A 17,502-nucleotide genomic window follows, 5' to 3' on the forward strand; every position below is an offset into this window, starting at 1 on the left:
TGATGAATGATATTAATGTAGAAGGTAGTGGGGAGATGAGAAGGTGAGGGAAGGAGAAATGTTGGAGAAATAGTGGGGAGATGAAAAGGTAAGAGATGGAGAAAGGTTGGAGAAGTGTAAATATGAAATAAAAAAATATTAAAAATAATTATAAGAAAATGGAAAGAAAAAATATAATGACGTGGATGCTGATGTGGCTCAACATGAGTGCAGCAGCATTAAACGCTACACTTCAGCTTTTAGTAATATATAAATTTGAATTCATCACTGAAATTACTTTTTTACCTACTAGTAACAGTTAGTAACAACTTACCACTTAAAATTTATTGTGCATATATTGTGGAAATAACATTTATCATATTATAATATGTATTTTAAACTATTAAGAATGCACGAAACAACACATTGTTATGCTTATATATTTTTATGTGCACATTTTTTTTGTTTTTGTTTTTTATAGAGTTTTAAGCTATGACATTTGTTTCAGATGATTGTGTTATTTATCATTAGACTAAGACATCAATCAGTTTTTAGTGTAAGTGACGATTGAATTTCAAATCTTTTATTTAATTTTCAAAAACTTTACCAGTTAAACTAACCGAAACTACGTTACTATGCAAACTTTGTGAGCAACATTCTCTGCTTGAATGTCTGAAAATGATAAAATAAACAATTCTTCTACATCTACAAGTTTTGTGCCACAAGTGCGGCTTTTTTCTCTACTATTCAATATCAACCATATGAGTTGTAATAAAAATTATGGCATAAAAAATTATGTTCTTAAATGTTCTCAAAATTTTATTAAGGCTTCCAAAAAAAAAAAAAAAATTTGAAATGTTATACGTTCACTAAAATTTTTGTCAATTTTCATAGTCTGCTTGTGGATTTGTTGGATGTTTTTGAGGATGATCTCAATGGGGTGTATGTTAGCAAGCTTTGTCCTAAACCTATTGTTCCCTTTTAGTTTGTTTTAATGTATCGTCTTTCACAAAAAAAAAAAAAAAATTTTTTTTGTCAATTCATGTAATTTTGCATCATTCATGCCTTTTCTTGTGCTTTTGATAGGGAAACAAAAAGTGGCATTTTTTTTTTTTTTAAAAAAATCCTATAAGAATGAACTTTCGAAATTGTCTAGACGTAATTAATCTTTTGTTTCCCATTAATTTTTTTAATGGTAATTCTTTCTGATTGGGAAATGGATTAAAAAAAGAAAAGTAAAAGAATTTGATTCGAGTTTATCTGGCCTGGCTAGAACCAAAAAGTCCAGAAAAGCCTGCCTCCATAAAATTATAAAATACAAAAAGCAAAGTTACAAAGTCAAGCAAGCAACGCATAAACAATCAAAAAGAAAGGTCACACAGCTCAGCTAATCTCCAATATCCAATCTCTGTTCTCCATTATTCTCCAAATTCAAACATCACCCTTTAACGAAAGAAGCCGTCTTTGAACCAAACCTGCTCCCAATTCCTACCTACAATTCTTATCTCTTTGTTCAATCACCACCTAACCTTGAACCTTTCTCTCTCTCTCTCTCTCTCTCTCCCTCTCTGATGGTTTTGCTTTGGTGTTTTCTTTGTCTGCATAACCAAATCCCTGTCTCTTGAAATGGGTTTTCTTTATAGAAAGCTATTAGACGATAGTAACAATGGAAGCTTGTCGCCTTTCTGTGTATACTGTCTTAACTTTGATGTTCAAGGCTATTGCCCACAAGACTGTCTAAATTCCTGTCCGAGTATCTGCCATTACTCATATCCTCCGATACCTCCACCAAGCATCCCCTCCAATGATCAATCAGGAAAATCCAATAAGATCCCAACTTATGTGATCGCCATAGGCACGGTTCTCGCCGCTGCTTTTATTATCGTTTGTTTTTTGGCTATCTATTCACGCTACTATTTACGCCGGCGCAACTCAAGGAGGAGCACACGGCCACAAACTGAGGAGACCCAGGATGAGTTTTTTGATGAAGAAGAAGGACCTATCATTGACCATCCCATCTGGTACATACGCACCGTTGGTCTACAACCATCAGTTATAAGTTCAATCAGGGTTTGCAAGTATAAGAGAGGTGATGGTCTTGTTGAAGGAACAGAGTGCTCTGTTTGCTTGGGTGAGTTTGAAGAAGATGAGAGTCTTAGACTGTTACCCAAGTGTAATCATGCTTTTCACCTCCCTTGTATTGATACTTGGCTTCGATCACACACCAATTGCCCCATGTGCCGTGCGCCTATCATCAGAAGCACGTCCATGACGCCGGTGCCAGAGCCTGAGGTCGAGAATTTAGATGCAGGGGAAGAAGCCCAAGTGGAGATTTCACATAGTAGTAGTGAATCCGATCGGGACATTGAAGAAGAGGTTTGTGAGTTAAGGATTGGTGTAGAGGAAGAAGGTGGATCAGTGTCTGAGAATGGTGAGAAAAGATGTGGGAATTCAAATGTGGAAGTGAATGACATACAACCATTGAGAAGATCAGTTTCCTTGGACTCTATGTCAGCTTCAAGGATCAGTCTTGCTGTTGCTAATATTGTTCCAGTAAAGTCTGCTGGAAATTCAGAAACCCAATTGGTAAAATTGAATGAAAACACAAGAGTTGTTGGAAATAGAGGTGATGGGAATAGGAATTTGATGAGATTATTGGGTAGTTCTTCAAAAGCGAGATTGCTGCCAAATAGGCCTATTTTCATGAAGAGATCTGTTTCCTGGAGTGGGAAATTCAAGTTAGGCAACTATAGCCAGAGCCGAAACTTGGTTTTGCGAAGCTTTTGATCTTGCTCATGTTGTCAAGTAAGTATTCTGAAAAAATTGATGTGTCACAAGTTCTTGCTAAGCTGAGATGTTACAGAATTTTACTTTTATGTGTCTGATACTATGTAATAAAGTCATAGTCATAAGGTCCCAAAGTGTATAGTGACAAGAGGAAATTGAGATTGATCCAAAAGTGGGATTCATCTCAGATGTTCATTTCTGTATTTGTCAACTTTCAAGTTTTCAAAGGGAGCTCAACAATTGTGACTTATTTTCAATTTACCATGGCGGAGTAATCATGATGGTAGTGTGGGATTTTGCGCAAACTGCTGCAATTACAATGCTATCTATATTCATTTAGAGGCCAAATAATCAAATCCGACTACGTTATGCTCAATTTGATTATCCAATCTATATATTTTATTCTGTTACATTTCATTTCAAAATTTGTTCACTTCTGGATTTTATTTTTTTCCCTTCTTTTGATTTCATATAATTAAGTTATTTTTCTTTAGCTCATCACATAGGATGCCACCTGTTTTGTTCATGGATTTATTTGATGGATTATGACCAAACCATGTGTTTACTTGGAATCCTAAACAGAAACACGACCAGATACGAACCATGTCTCATGAAACAAAGGTCACTAATTTAATCTCCCTTCTGCCTTTCCTTAGGGCCAAAAACTCTTTTTCTTTTTTCTTTTGCTAAATGGTAAGTTTTCATTAGGGGGAAGAGGCAAGAACATCTCTCAGCCTAGCTTATCTAAAAGAGGGAGGGATAAATTATTAAAAAAAAAAGAAAACTCAATAATAAAAAAATGTATGAATTATACTATCCTCCTCCCTTAAGGTTTGAGGAAGATTTCCTTGCCCTGAGATGCTAATAATTTCTGTGAGAATAATCTGTAGGATAAATCATACCATAGATTTTCTCAAGGGAAAACGGGCAATGCCTTAGTTTCCATCACCAGCTTCTTTGAGGAAGAGTTCATTCTTCGGCAATTTATTCATAATCTCACTCTCATCCTAAAAATAGAGAATGCAGCCACTAAAAGTCAATTCCAACAAATATCTCTTTGCAATGTTATTAACAATGCAAATTTATTAAAGCCTCTTCTTCCTAGATATCTAATTGGCATGTAAAATTTGTTCATGGAAGAAGAATCTGGGATAATAGTATCTTAGCCCGGTAAATCATTTCGTTCTGTGTGCTTGAAGCAAAGTAGACAAGGGTTGATTGGCTTGAAGGTAGATATGGAGAAAGCCTATGTTAGGCTTTACTGTTCTTTCATTCTCCAACAGCTCAGGTGTTTTGGATTCTCAGAGAAATGGGTGTAGTGGATAGAGCAATGCATCTCAACGATGCTTTCTCTATCTTAATCATTGACAGTTACCATGATTCTTCAAACCTCAATGATGCCCAAGAGAAGGGGACCCTATGCCTCCTTTCTTATTAATCCTTGTTGTAGAGGTTCTGTCAAGGGTGCAGTTACAAACTTCCAACGGACAGACTATTTGGGGCTAACCGAAAGAGGTAAAAGTGAGCAGAGCTTTCACCAGCCATCTGTTAACTGCATTTATTTCTGTTCATTCTCAATGAAGAGCAACAAGCAGAAGCTCTAATATCATTTACACGGCCTCGTCAGGTAAAGCAGTCAATATGTTCCTACTAAAGTCTCAGATCTTCAGCAGGAGCATTAGTATAGCTGAAAGAGCTCGTTTATCCTCAATCATGGGGTTTACAATTGAAGATGCTAAAGCCAACTATCTAGGCTTGCCACTCAAAATTAGTGCCATTAAATCCAAAGCCTTTGAAGGTGCGGTGCAAAATTTCAATACAAATTACAAGGCTGAAAGCAAAAACGATTATCCTAGGCTTCTCAAGCCACGTTAATTAGATTTGTGGCATTTGCTATGCCATCCTATTTAATGTCCTTCTTTGTGTTACCCGATGAGAGTCACCTCCTACTTGGACTTCATGTTCAGAAGATTTTAGTCTGATCTTCAAAATTCTAAACCAATGCTTTTGTCTCAAAATTTAGGATGCCGAATGTAGCCCCAAATCTTACAGCGACCTTGCCTTAAGATGGATGGGAGATTAAAATGGGGCTTTAGTTGACAAATGCACATTCTGTGGGATCCCAACTGAAACAACCATTCATATTTTCACGAAAGACCCTTTTTGTTCAACAATTATGGGCAACCTCTTTATGGTCTATCCATCCTAATCTCCATTTCTTCTACTTTCCAATGTGAGAAGTCATTATCAGCCAAACCTTTTCTTTCAACTTGGATTGCGGATAGGGCCAAAGAGTTTACTCTTTTTTTGGGGCAACGTTATACATTTGCTAGCAAGAATCAAAACAATTCATGAACGAAGAAATCGTTTCAAATATTCAGAGGAAAAAAAAAATCGTTTCCAAACAACAGCATAATTCCAAAAGAACCTTAATAATCAATCTCCAACGAAGTGAAGTCCCCTCCAACTAAATAAATGAAAAATACTTTTGGTGTTACTGTAAAGGAGGGATACCGCTGCGCCAAAATGAGTAGGGAGTAATTTACGATGATGGGCCAAGCGTGAACAGTCAGGGGATGTAATTTGGGCAGAAGCTTTGGTTATTTGTTTGATGTGTTTGGCTAGTTTTAGAATTAACTAACATCATTCTTGAAGGAGATGCTGCTAAGCTTTTAGAAGCTTTTAAATTCCCCAAAAACTTTGAGATGGATATAGTCTGCATCTTTCAAAGACTAGTCTTAAATGGGAAATGTAATCGTTAGCTACTTTGGATTTCACAACTATGGTTTCCCAGATGTTCTCCAATCCAAATGGCATAAACGTGTAGTAAAAAATCCCCATAGGCATTCTGAAGGAAGTTTTCTAGGCATTATTGTTTGCATCTTGATTCAATTGTATCTCGAAAACCCATCCATGATAAAGAACATTTTATTGTTATTGTAGGCGTTCATGAGAGCATATATGTTGGTTAAAGGAAAATCTCTGAAATCCACGCAGTAGCTGATCGAACTATTTTTCTTCAACATGAGACAAATATTGGTAAGCCAATTGGGATAATGGCAAGGTTTGACAAAGCTTGCACTAATAAGCTTTTCTACTTTTGCCTTAATTTGTAAATTAACTTCTGATTTGAAGTTTTATCCAAGTAGTGTTACCTGCGGCACTCCTGAGTTTTGTCACAAGCTTTTCTACTTTTGCTTTATTGTTTGACACCCTGCGTGTATACTACTTCACACAATATCCACATTTTTCAAGAATGTCTACACTTTACACATGATAAAAAAGAGTGTGGACACTTTACATAAATTTAAGTTCAGTGAGTGAGATAAAATGAGATGCCGAAATATGGTGTTTTGGGAAGATCACAGGAAACCTGATACAATGTCGAAAGCAAACACTTGAACTTTTTTTCTTGCATGATGTTTGAGTCATTTTGGCCTTTGGACATACTAGATTCCACCATATCAACCTGGCATTTGGATATGGAACTTCCAGGACATGGATAGCTCTGGACACCATCTGGGAATATAGCTTGTGCAAACCCTTCCACATCTTGACTGAACACTATTCGCACACCACACTTTGTAGGCTCAATAAAAGGGTGTTCAATTGCAATCGAAGCACCAATGCAATCACACTCATCTAAGTGGTCTCCAAGTCTTGCAGCTGGTATGTATACATGAAATGTAAATGAACTAGCATCCAGGAATCCATTGCGCTTTAGGACTAGAGGATAACATTCTACACGAACTCTATTCATATTGGAACGAAAATTGAACTCTGCAAGAAATTTTAAATCCAGCCCCGAAAAAAGGTCATTAAAATTTTCAGAGTCTACACAAACAACAGATAGAGCAATTCCTCTCCAATAACTATTTGTGCATAGATCAGAAGAAGGGATTGTTACAGATGATGGAGGGCCCTGACGGATGAACCACTTTGGAATTTCAGTTACAAGTGAATAGATGCCAAGTTCAACATCTTGGTTAATTGCCGCCTATTTCATATTTAAAATAGTAAGTATAATGATGTACAATGCATGCGTGTGTGTGCTTGAAAGAGAGAGAGAGAGAGAGAGTTACCTTCACATGTCTTTCCCACAGTAGCTCTAACTGATCTACTGGCGTAAACAAACCTGAGTAAGTAATTTCTCCTTCATTCCCGTAAAAATCAACAGTAGTGAATCCTGTTTCACCCGACGTCCACATAACTTGATTCGAATAATTTTCCAGTGGACATCCTTGTGCCATTACATATAGTGTACTTAAGGGAAGATCTGGCAATGATTGAAGCCTACTGCAATCTTTCAACTCAAAAATTTTAAGACTAGAAAGCTGAGAAATGCTACTAGGCAAGTGTGTAAACTTGTTGTTGCTCAAATTCAGAGACCGCAACAAGGATAAGCAACTAAGATCACCGGGGAGTGCTCCGTCTAATAAATTGCAGTCACTTAGATCCAAAGATACCATGAAGCTTAACCCAGATGACCTTGGCAATAACAAGTTGATGGGATCTTGGGTAGGGAAGAAGCAATCTTTCAATAAATCATGTGGAGCACAGATGCGGGAGAGTCCTTGCAGAAGCCATGATTTAGGTGGTTGAACCTTATTACATCCTTTTAGAATGAGAATTTTTAGAGATGGCAAACACACACTTGGAAAGCTCAAAAGTTTTTTGCAATTTTGAAGACTTAACAAAGTCAGACTGGTCAAATCCTCAATTGTTAAAGGTAGTTCTTCTATAGCAGTTCCATCCAAATTAAGCTCTAACAAGCGTTTGAGAGATCCAACGGATGGGTGAAGCTTATGCAATCTTATGCAACCTCGAAGAATTAGCCTCTCAAGACTTTGGAGTCCATTAAAGTTAGGAGTCATGATTAAGTTTTGGGAGTTACTAAGATCCATGAGTTTTAACTTGTCCAAGTTCTGTGATAAAACAATAAATAGATATGAAAAATGAAGTAGTCAGGAATTTAGTCGATCTAAGCTAAAAAAAAGGCCGTTGCATTAGTAAAATACTTACACTAAATTCCTTTGGTAGTTGCTTAATGTGGCTACGAGGCATAATGAGTTCAACAAGATTGTTCGGTTGAAACGCCTTGGCATGAATTTCAAAGGGTAATCGTGCCATTCCATCACTCGTAACTCATTAGAAAGAAAACTAAGGCCTTGTGGAAGGTGCACATTGCAAATTTTAATCATCCTTAGTCTTTTCATATTTGAGAAGGCTTTGGCATTCAAGTCTTCTTTATGCAGAGGCGAGTTTAGCACCATGCCTTCAACAATTTTTGTTCCCTGATATTTACAAACAATGAAATTAGTGTAGGACAAGATCCAACAAATAATTATGAGCCATGTAAAAAAATTTATATCTATGTACCATTCCACTTACCGTATTGTTCTTTAGTACATGGAATATATCCTCACAAAGCCATAACCTACTGCGTCTTCCAGGCTCTTGAAATGATTCACGACAAACGATTCTCCAACCCATTTCTTGTAGCAAGTCATGCATCCACAATTTTCTCCCTAAAATGGTAATGAGAGATTTGTCATTGAGAGTTTCCAAATCCATATAGCAACTAGAACCTTTTATATCTACCACTCGATCTTTGTCCTCCCCTTTGAAGAAACACGCAATATCTAGAAAAAGATTTTTGATAGTATCCTTCAATCCCTTATAACCTATTTCAAGTGTATCTAGAATTTCTCCATCATGATTTTCTTTTAGTTGATCTAAGTAATTTTCCCATACACTTCTTGTTTTACCAATCAAGGAGGAACCCAAAACTTTAAGAGCTAAAGGAAGGCCTTTAGCATACTTCACAAAACCTTTGGACAAATCCAAAAATTCTTTTCTAGGAGTGGTTTTATTAAACACTGTCAAACTAAAGAGCTCAAGGGATTTATCATTGGCTAGTCCCTCTACTCTATATATATAATCCACCCTACACATTTCCAACAGGTGTTTATCCTTAGTTGTTACAATGATCCTACTTCCCTGACTGAACCAATCATGATTCCCTGCTAATGCTTGTAGTTGTTCATATTTATCAACATCATCAACAATAAGAAGAACCTTTTTGGTGGGTAGTCTCTTCTTTATCAATCCGATTCCCACATGATGATTCCAAATGTTTGCTTCTTTTTCCATAAAGGCCTCAGAAAGAAGTTGTTTTTGTAAATAAACAATACCATGTTTTTCAACCGTTTCTCTAACATTATAAATAAAGCTACTAGCTTCAAATTGACGGCAAATTCTTTTATAAATGAAATATGCCAGAGTGGTCTTACCAATGCCGCCCATCCCCCAAATCCCTATAAAACGAACACCATCTAGTTCAGTGCCACATAAGTTCATCATTTTCTCGACATGGGAGTCCATTCCAACAAGGTGCTCACAAGCATTTGGGAATTCACGATTTAATTCATGAAGTATCATGTCAATGATTTCCTGAACAACTTCTGATTCATACCTATAAAAAATGATCAAACGATTAGTGATGTAGCCAACAATTTTATTTTGGGGGTCTTAGTTAACCTTAGTTTATAAAAAGGTATATATATACACACACATGTATGATACATATATGTGTTTATTATATTATAAATTGAATATAATTTCTCTATATTTAAAAGAAAAAATATTACAAACCCACAAGCTTTAGGAAGCATGGAAACCTTATTTGGGCTTTGTGTCCATGTCCAACATGTGTTGGACACCAGACACCTTTTGGACATGCTAACACCTCTAAGACATTTTTTTTTTTTTTCTTTGAAAAGGAACATAGATTGCATTACAATAGAAAAGGAAATTACAGAGAGAAGAGCCTGCTGTGCAGGAATTTTAGAGCAGCAAGTTTGCTTATACAGTTGATTCTAAAAAGGAGGGAGTAACCCCTTTCCACAATTGATGAGAACCATTCCTACAGGCAAAGAGAGCAAGCTCATGAGCTGCATAATTGAAAGCCTGGTTTAGGTGCCTAAAAGAGCAGAAAGCAAAGGTTTCTTTGGCTTGAATAATGTCTTGAATAATGTGCCCAAATGGAGTCCCTAAGGCAGAATCATTGATGGCATTTATCACATTGGAAGCATCAATTTCAATCATCACATGAGTGAGCTGCAGATCTTGGGCGAGCAAAATGCCTTGCTCTAAAGCAAGGACTTCCGCTAATTCTGCTGGGAAGTGGGACGGAAGAGGTTTGCAGAGGGCAGCAAAAGTTTCGCTATTGCAATCTCTGATGATGACTCCAATACTAGAGGTCCATCAAGGCCTAAAGAGGCTCCATCCACATTAATCTTGAATACACCAGGAGGTGGAGGGGACCAGCAACTAGCGAGGGGCAGCCTTGGAGCAGAAAAATCAATGGTTCCCGCATTAGAGAAGTCTTCAATGGAACTTCTAGCCATCTGCCAAACCTGTAAGGGGGAGGAGCACTTGCCTTCATGGATAATTCTATTTCTGTTATACCAGATTGCCCAAGCTACAATGAAGAATAATTCAAGATCTTGAGAAGGCTTGTGAGCAAGAATGAACATGGCCAAGTTAGGGAGAGTCCAATTGCTCCTTTGGTACGGTTGCAACCCATCACACCAAAGATTCCAAACCTGGGTAGCAAACTCACAATGTAACAAAGTATGATGAATAGATTCAATCCCCCCATTGCAGATTGGACATTCATTGCTGGTAATAATGCCACGGGAGCACATCTTTTCCTTGGTAGGCAGCCCATTGACACAAGCCCTCCAAGCAAAGATTTTAATCTTTGCAGGGAGGTGGAGGTGCCACAAACACTTCCAAAGGGGCTTGAGAGGATCTCCCATAGAGCTTCCCACATCATCCTTTTCTTCAACCAAGCAATGGGCTAAGTGGTATGCACTCTCCACAGTGAACTCCACACGGCTGTTCCCCATCCATATAATTTGTCTTCAGGCAAGCTTCGACTAAGAGGTACCTTTAGGATTGTTTTAGCTTCAAAGGGAAGGAAGGTTGCTCTAATAACATCATCCCTCCACCATTTTGTGGTCGGGTCAATGAGGGAAGAGACCATGGGAAAGATTAGAAGATTATTAGGGGGAGTGATGACTTTGTGTGTGGTAGGGGTGGGGAGCCATTTGTCATCCCATATGTGAATTTGTTTGCCATTGCCCACACGCCACCGAGTTCCTTTTCTAATAACCTCTAGACTGTTAAAAATGCTCCGCCAAGAGTAGGATGGATTAGAGCCAAGAGTTGCACTAAGAATGTCACCGGAAGGAAAGTAGTGTGCTTTGAGGACCCGAGCAATAAGGGAAGTTGGGTTTGTGACGATTCTCCAAGCTTGTTTTGCCAACATGGCTAGATTAAAAGTTTGCAAGTTCCGAAAGCCCAAACCCCCTTTAGATTTAGGATAGCACATTTGTTTCCAACCAACCCAAGCCATTTTTTTCTCTTGGTGCTTTTGGCCCCACCAAAAATTCCTCATCATGCTTTCAAGATCATCACATAGGCCTTGGGGGATTTATCTGTATTAATTTTCTGGCCTGAAGTATCCTCATACCTTTGAAATATTTGTTTAAGCTCTTGACACTTTTCGGGCTTAGCCTTACAAAAAAGGATGCTATCATCTGCGAAGAAGAGATGGGTAATGTTAGGGCAATTACGAGAAATAGAAATGCCAGTAAGGGAGTGATTTCTTGCTGTCTTGTGAATGATGGCCGAGAGTCCCTCAGAACAAAGAAGGAAAAGGCTTAGGGAGAGGGGGTCGCCTTGGCGTAGACCCCTAGATGGAGTGATGTTCCCATAAGCCGCCCCATTTATTAGGACTGAATAGGAGACTGATGTAATGCATTGCATAATGAGACTCACCCATTTAGAACAGAAACCAAGCTTTTCCATGACCCTTTTAATAAAAACTCATTCTACCCTGTCAAAAGCCTTACTCATATCAAGCTTAACAGCCATATAACCCTCTTTTCCCGCTGTTTTGTGGTTTAGGTAGTGCATTAATTCAAAAGCCACTAACACGTTGTCTGTAATGAGGTGGTCCGGGGTAAAAGCACTTTGGTTCTCAGAGATGATATTTGGGAGAAGGTTTTTGAGTCTGTTGGCCAAAATTTTGGAGATAAGCTTGTAGATAACGTTGCAAAGGCTAATGGGTCTAAATTCAGTAATTTTCTTTGGGTTGCTTGTTTTTGGGATGAGGGAAATATTAGTTTTATTAATTTCATTCATGGGCAGATTGTTGCTCAGGACATTTAGGACCATATTAGTAATGTTATTCCCTACTATATTCCAATATTTCTAGTAAAAAATAGCGGACATATCGTAAGGCCCGGGAGTTTTGGTGGGATGAATTTGCTTGAGAGCTGTAACCACTTCTTCTCTAGTAAAAGCATGAGATAAGCTTTCATTCATCTCCCCAGACACCTTAGAGGGGATAGCATTAACGACCTCTTCAACCCGAGTGGGGAAAGCGGTGGAGTAAATGTTTTCAAAATAATCCACGGCTGTCTGGGCAATAGTTTCCTTCTCCTCACACCACCTGCCATGTTCATCCCATAATCCTAGGATTGTGTTTTGTTTATGCCTTTCTGAAGCATGGGCATGAAAAAAATTTCGTGTTCCTATCACCCTCCTTTAACCAATGTACCTTGGCTCTGACCCCAATATAGTTCCTCATCCTCCAACAGCCCATTCAACTCCCTTCTCAGGTTTCTAATCTCAGTACTCAGCTCACCATTTTTATCTTGTTGTGTTAGGGCGCTTAAGGCATTTCGCTTTAATTGGATTTTCTGTGGGATGAGACCATAGACCGAGGAACTCCAGATAGATAATTCAGAGGCACAATGCTTTAAATTCTCCATAATCCCTTCTGGTGTGCTCAAGTCCACCCCCATCCCCCAAGAGGATTCAATAATGTTCCTGCATTCCTCATTCTTAGTCCATAAGGCTTCAAAGTGGAAGTGTTTAGCATTGGATACGCATTGGGGGGAGGGGGGGGGGGAATCAGTAAGAAACAAAGCACAATGATCAGAAGTTGAGTCCACAAGGTGGTAAACTCTCATCCCATCAAATTTTCTAATCCACTTAGTGTTAGCAAATGCTCTGTCAAGTGTTAATTGAATTCTATTCTCTCCTTCTTGCATATTGCACCAAGTGAAATCAGCACCCCTATAACCCAAATCCACAAAACCACAAAAATTCACAGCATTCCTAAAGCCTTCCATTTGATGTTAGGGACGAGTAATTCCCCCATCTTTTTCATTTATAGATAATATTTCATTAAAATCACGCTGACACAACCATGGAAGTTGAAATTGACTATGTAAGAAAGCAAGAAGGTGCCAAGACTCATACCTTCAATGAGTATCGGGGTGACCATAGAAGCCAGTAATCCTCCATTGGAAGTTGTCTTTAGTCTCCTTGACAATGGCGTCAATATGATTCCCCGAATAGCTATTGATATTCAAGTTAACATCCCAGGTCCATAACATAGCCACACCACCACTACGGCCTCTGCTGGGGACAATAAGGCCATTTGCAAATCTAATCCGGTTTTTAATTTTCTCCATCCGCTTTACTTTCGACTTTGTCTCCATGAGGAAGACGATTTTGGGCTTCCAGTGACGCACCATATCGTGCAGTGCTCTAACTAACTGGGGGTTCCCAAGCCCCCGGCAGTTCCAGCTTAGAGAATTCATTGCTCCCGGCGATGCTACAAAGCAGCGACCACCGATATCTCATTGAGGGTTGGTTGAGGTGTACCTGCCTCTGTGCATATTTTCTTCGAACTGAGGTTCTCCACTTCATCCTCAAAAATAAGTTTGCCCGTGCGTTTTGAGCCTACTGGTATTTGTTTCCCTTCAGACACCAACTCTTTGGCTTTCCCTTTTTCCCTGGCTATTTTTTTCAGTTGGACCTTAGCCTTGGGTTTTTTTCCTGGAACTTGGCTTGTGTTTTTTGTCATGTAGCCCAATTCAAACTTACTGATAGGAACGACTTGAGTGATGGGCTTTATAGGACTAGATACCTCCATAAATTCCTTTTCTTCTTGGACTTTCTGGCCCACTAGTGAGTAAGCATCTTCATTAATCTTTGTTGGGCCCAAATCAGGTGAGGGCACAGTTGGAGGAGTAAAAGAATCAGCATGTGCCATTGAGTTACCTGAGTCCGTGCACCCCACATATGCGGGATAGTCCCTTTGCCTTAGGGTTTCTTCAACCTGATTCTTTTCCGGTCTAATGGCGCCGGTCTTCTCTGTAGATCCGCCGTCTCTTTCCCCCATTTTCCCTGAACTAGTGATGCTTCCACCAGCAGAACTACCATTACCGCCTTCCTTCACTGAGGCAGATGATATATTTGCCGTGGTATGAGTATAGCCATCCATTCCATCTTCAGATCGTCCTTCTCCGCCACCATCACTGCTAGTAGATCTGGATTTATCACCCACGGCCTTTGTGTTTCCATACGCATGGAGCCAGTCACCATATTGCCTTGAGGCATTTTGGTAGTCCTTGCACTCTTGGCAATGTTTATCATCATGCCCCAACCGGCCATACAAAAAACAAAAAATGGGTAGCCTCTCATATTTGAAGCTAACCCAGAATTTTTCGCCGTCAGCGCTCGCAATTCTTCCTCCACGTCTGAGTGGCTTATCCAGCTGAAGATCTACACGAATCCTTATGAATTTAGCTTGGTCCGAATGTCCTGTTTTTTGATCTGATTCGATAAAATTCCCCAAGCTGTTACCAAGCTCTTTACCCACCTCTAAGGACATATGCTCAAACGGTAATCCCCATATCTGAACCCAAAATGGAGAATGGGTGAAAATAATATTTGAAGCTGACAATCCTTTCCGCCATCTACACAGCAACAGTAAATTGTTTTCAAAATTCCAGGGCTCGTTTCGTTCAACCCATTGAAGTTGGAATTCAGAGTTGAATTTGAACTGTAGAATGTTATTTCCTACCTCAACAATCTGCAGATTTGATCCTATTTTCCACACAAATCTCAAGGTATTTTTTAAAGCTCTCTGGTTCTGGTGCCTATTGGTGAGAAGATGACCAAAAAGGCTCAAAGAACATTCCTTTAGCAGGTCCAGTCTGCTCTTGGTTGTGATGGAAATCTCTTCCTCTTCCTCCTTGGTAAGCCGGAGGTTGAGCAAGCCCTCAACAACGGAATGTTCCATACCGGTGTCAAGGGAGGAAAAATGGTATAAAAACCAGAGAAAAAACCCAGTAATCAGAAAGGTAGGGAGGGAAGGCTCGGCAAAAGTTTTGGCGAGAGGAAGAAGTTCCTACATGGGAGAGGAAAAAAGTTAGTTAAGAAGTTGATATCAAGGTAGCACAACAACACCTCTAAGACATGGCTACAAGGTGTTGGGTTTTGGCATTAATAAGGTTAAGGGTCTTAGAGATAGAGACTTCCTGGAGACTGTTGATGTCTTTAGGCTCTGGGCTCGTAAGAAACTTAAACCTGACAGGTTGGCCAAAAGGATGGGTAGTGATTCTTTCACTATCCGTAATGAAAGGATATGGGACACAACAGGGGTATATTTTGAATTTTAGAATTTGTTAAAGTATTATTCATTATTAGTCTTAAATTGATATATTTCTAAGATTATATGAACAATAATTAATTAATATATGTATCTCTGACATGCTGTGTCCTAAATTTTTTTAAATTGTTGTATCAGTGTGTTGTATTTGTGTCCGTGTTATCTTGTCCATGCTTTCTAGCTCTCTATTTGTCTCCATTTCTAAATGGTTAGTTATTGAATGTGTAACAATAATGAAGTTTAGTTAGTAAATGATAAACAATAAATGTCTTACAATAGTAAATTATTTTGTTTACGTCAATAGTACAAACTAACAAATAATAAACAATGTATATACAATAATGAGAAACAATTATAAGTAGTCGCAAAATCTGTTGCAATAGATGAACCATAAAACACTTCTTACAATGTTTTTTTTTTTTTTTTTTTTTTTTTTTTTTTTTTTTTTTTTTTAAGAGAGTTTCAATTTCCGCCTCACTGAAAAATCGATTTGGTATTTTGGTCTGATGATAAAGAGTTATCATTAGGAGCAAATGCCATAAGTTGAAATTCTCTTTTTACAATGGTTCAATTGTAACAATTTTGGTAATTGTATAAGAGCATTCAGATTAAACATGCTAAAATAGCATAATGTCCAAAATTTGCTCAATGAATTCTAAAAATACCCACATCAATTTATGTTTTCATCAGGAAAAATAAGATGTCACTACGCTACTTGTCCAAATTTAGGAGGCACTCAAGCTAGTTTATACATTTTATTATTTTATTAATTTCTTCATTTTTCTATTACTCTCTCTCTCTCCTAGTCTTTGTTTCTTCTCTTGTTTCTCAGTGACCAACTCTTCTTTTCGCTTCTTGTTCTCTCAGTTGCTCACTCTCTTCGTCACAACATAAAGGCATTTCTCTCTTTCTCTCTCTCTCTCTCTCTCTCTCTCTTAAAATATTGTGCGGACTGATTGTTGTAGTGGATATGATTTGAAAGTGAAAGGGTTGGAGAAATGATCTGATTGTTGCGAAGGTGATGAGATTTGAAATTGAAGGGGTTGGTGAGACAAGGAGACACTTGAGAGAAGTATTAAAAAAATAAAAGAAGAATTAATACTATGATGAAATAGAAAACACGATTAATAATCTGATATGAGGTTAAAAAAAAAAGGTTAAATAAAATAGAAAAAGTAAGTTCTTTAATGTATAGTAGAAGAAAATTTTAGACAAACTGATATAAATGCTCTAAAACCTAATTGAAAGTTTTCTTTGGTTCAATTTGACTTGAAACGTACAAAAATAAATGTCATGATGATTATAGTCAAGGAAGAGCTGTTAAGTATATATGAGTATGGATGATAATAATGATGCTATAGACCATTTGAAACCCAAAAAGAGAAAAAATAAATCCAACATTTCGGAATATCATCCATTCTCATTGAAAGAAGGAAATGTGAAATGTTACCTATCTTGTATATGCCATCCAGCAATATCTCCTACTTTTCTTAAAGCAGCTCTCCATGTTTGTATCTTCTCTTTATTGACCTCAGCGTCTTTTTCATGCTTAGAGAAGGCTTTTTTAAAAGTTCTTGTTTGATTTCGAATGTGAGATGGTTTTACATGGTAGAAAATGGGCAAAATTGTCAACTGCGTCTCTTTCATGCATTTGACAATCTCAACAAGTTCATCCAAACACCAACTTGAGAAAGCGTAGTTTCTTGAGAGAATTGTGATTGCATACCTGGATTTCTCTATGACTTCCATGAGCTTTGGACCAATGAATGTCCCTTGTTTTAGTTCTTCGCTATCCCTATAGACAGAAATGCCTCTGTCTTTCATAGCAGTATATAGCTGATCTGCAAAAGTCTTGCGGGTGTCAGAACCATAGAAACTGAGGAAAACATCGTATGACCAATGGGGTGTTGAAGAAATAGATGGTGAAGAAGAAGTCTCTTGAGTGCTCATGGAAGCCATTGGAAACTTACAACTTATGCTTTTGTGTATGGAAAAGACTTCTATAAGAACTTCAATATTCGGCTTCAAAGAAATAAAAAGACAAAAAAAATTTAATATTCTGTATCAAGTTGGCTTACGTTACCGTTTACATTGTGAAATTCATGTTGACCCACGATTAAGGATTTTGCCATTTTGGTTATGTTGGCACGTGTTAGAAGCTCCCACCAAATGAAGCATTTTCCAACTGATAGCCAGCC

At 38.1% G+C, this 17,502-nt stretch overlaps 3 protein-coding genes across 3 annotated transcripts; 1 reads left to right on the forward strand and 2 right to left on the reverse strand.

Moving 5' to 3' along the window:
- The first annotated feature begins 1,309 nt into the window (after positions 1–1,309).
- LOC115967330 (RING-H2 finger protein ATL54-like) lies at positions 1,310–3,066 on the forward strand. Its single transcript, XM_031086403.1, has one exon. It carries the CDS (start codon positions 1,606–1,608, stop codon positions 2,764–2,766), a length of 1,161 nt encoding a protein of 386 aa, XP_030942263.1. The 5' UTR covers positions 1,310–1,605; the 3' UTR covers positions 2,767–3,066.
- Positions 3,067–6,079: 3,013 nt separating this feature from the next.
- On the reverse strand, positions 6,080–9,873 carry LOC115966596 (TMV resistance protein N-like). Its single transcript, XM_031085800.1, has 5 exons — positions 9,674–9,873; positions 8,158–9,241; positions 7,824–8,060; positions 6,849–7,691; positions 6,080–6,763 (listed from the first exon to the last, which is right to left on the reverse strand). Exons 1-5 carry the CDS (start codon positions 9,871–9,873, stop codon positions 6,080–6,082), a joined length of 3,048 nt encoding a protein of 1,015 aa, XP_030941660.1.
- Positions 9,874–16,750: 6,877 nt separating this feature from the next.
- LOC115966597 (TMV resistance protein N-like) lies at positions 16,751–17,263 on the reverse strand. Its single transcript, XM_031085801.1, has one exon. The coding sequence runs from the start codon at positions 17,261–17,263 to the stop codon at positions 16,751–16,753; it is 513 nt and encodes a 170-aa protein (XP_030941661.1).
- Between the last annotated feature and the right edge of the window lie 239 nt (positions 17,264–17,502).

This window comes from Quercus lobata, chromosome 11 (genome assembly GCF_001633185.2).
Source record: "Quercus lobata isolate SW786 chromosome 11, ValleyOak3.0 Primary Assembly, whole genome shotgun sequence".
NCBI lineage: Eukaryota > Viridiplantae > Streptophyta > Magnoliopsida > Fagales > Fagaceae > Quercus > Quercus lobata.

Coding starts and splice junctions, on each gene's coding strand:
- LOC115967330 (XM_031086403.1), top strand. CDS start 1,606: ATGGGTTTTCTTTATAGAAAGCTATTAGACGATAGTAACAATGGAAGC.
- LOC115966596 (XM_031085800.1), bottom strand. CDS start 9,873: ATGATTGAAATTGATGCTTCCAATGTGATAAATGCCATCAATGATTCT. Junction 9,242..9,673: donor AGGAATGGTTCTCATCAATT/GTGGAAAGGGGT, acceptor CATTTTTTATAG/GTATGAATCAGAAGTTGTTC. Junction 6,764..6,848: donor TGTGGGAAAGACATGTGAAG/GTAACTCTCTCT, acceptor AATATGAAATAG/GCGGCAATTAACCAAGATGT.
- LOC115966597 (XM_031085801.1), bottom strand. CDS start 17,263: ATGGCTTCCATGAGCACTCAAGAGACTTCTTCTTCACCATCTATTTCT.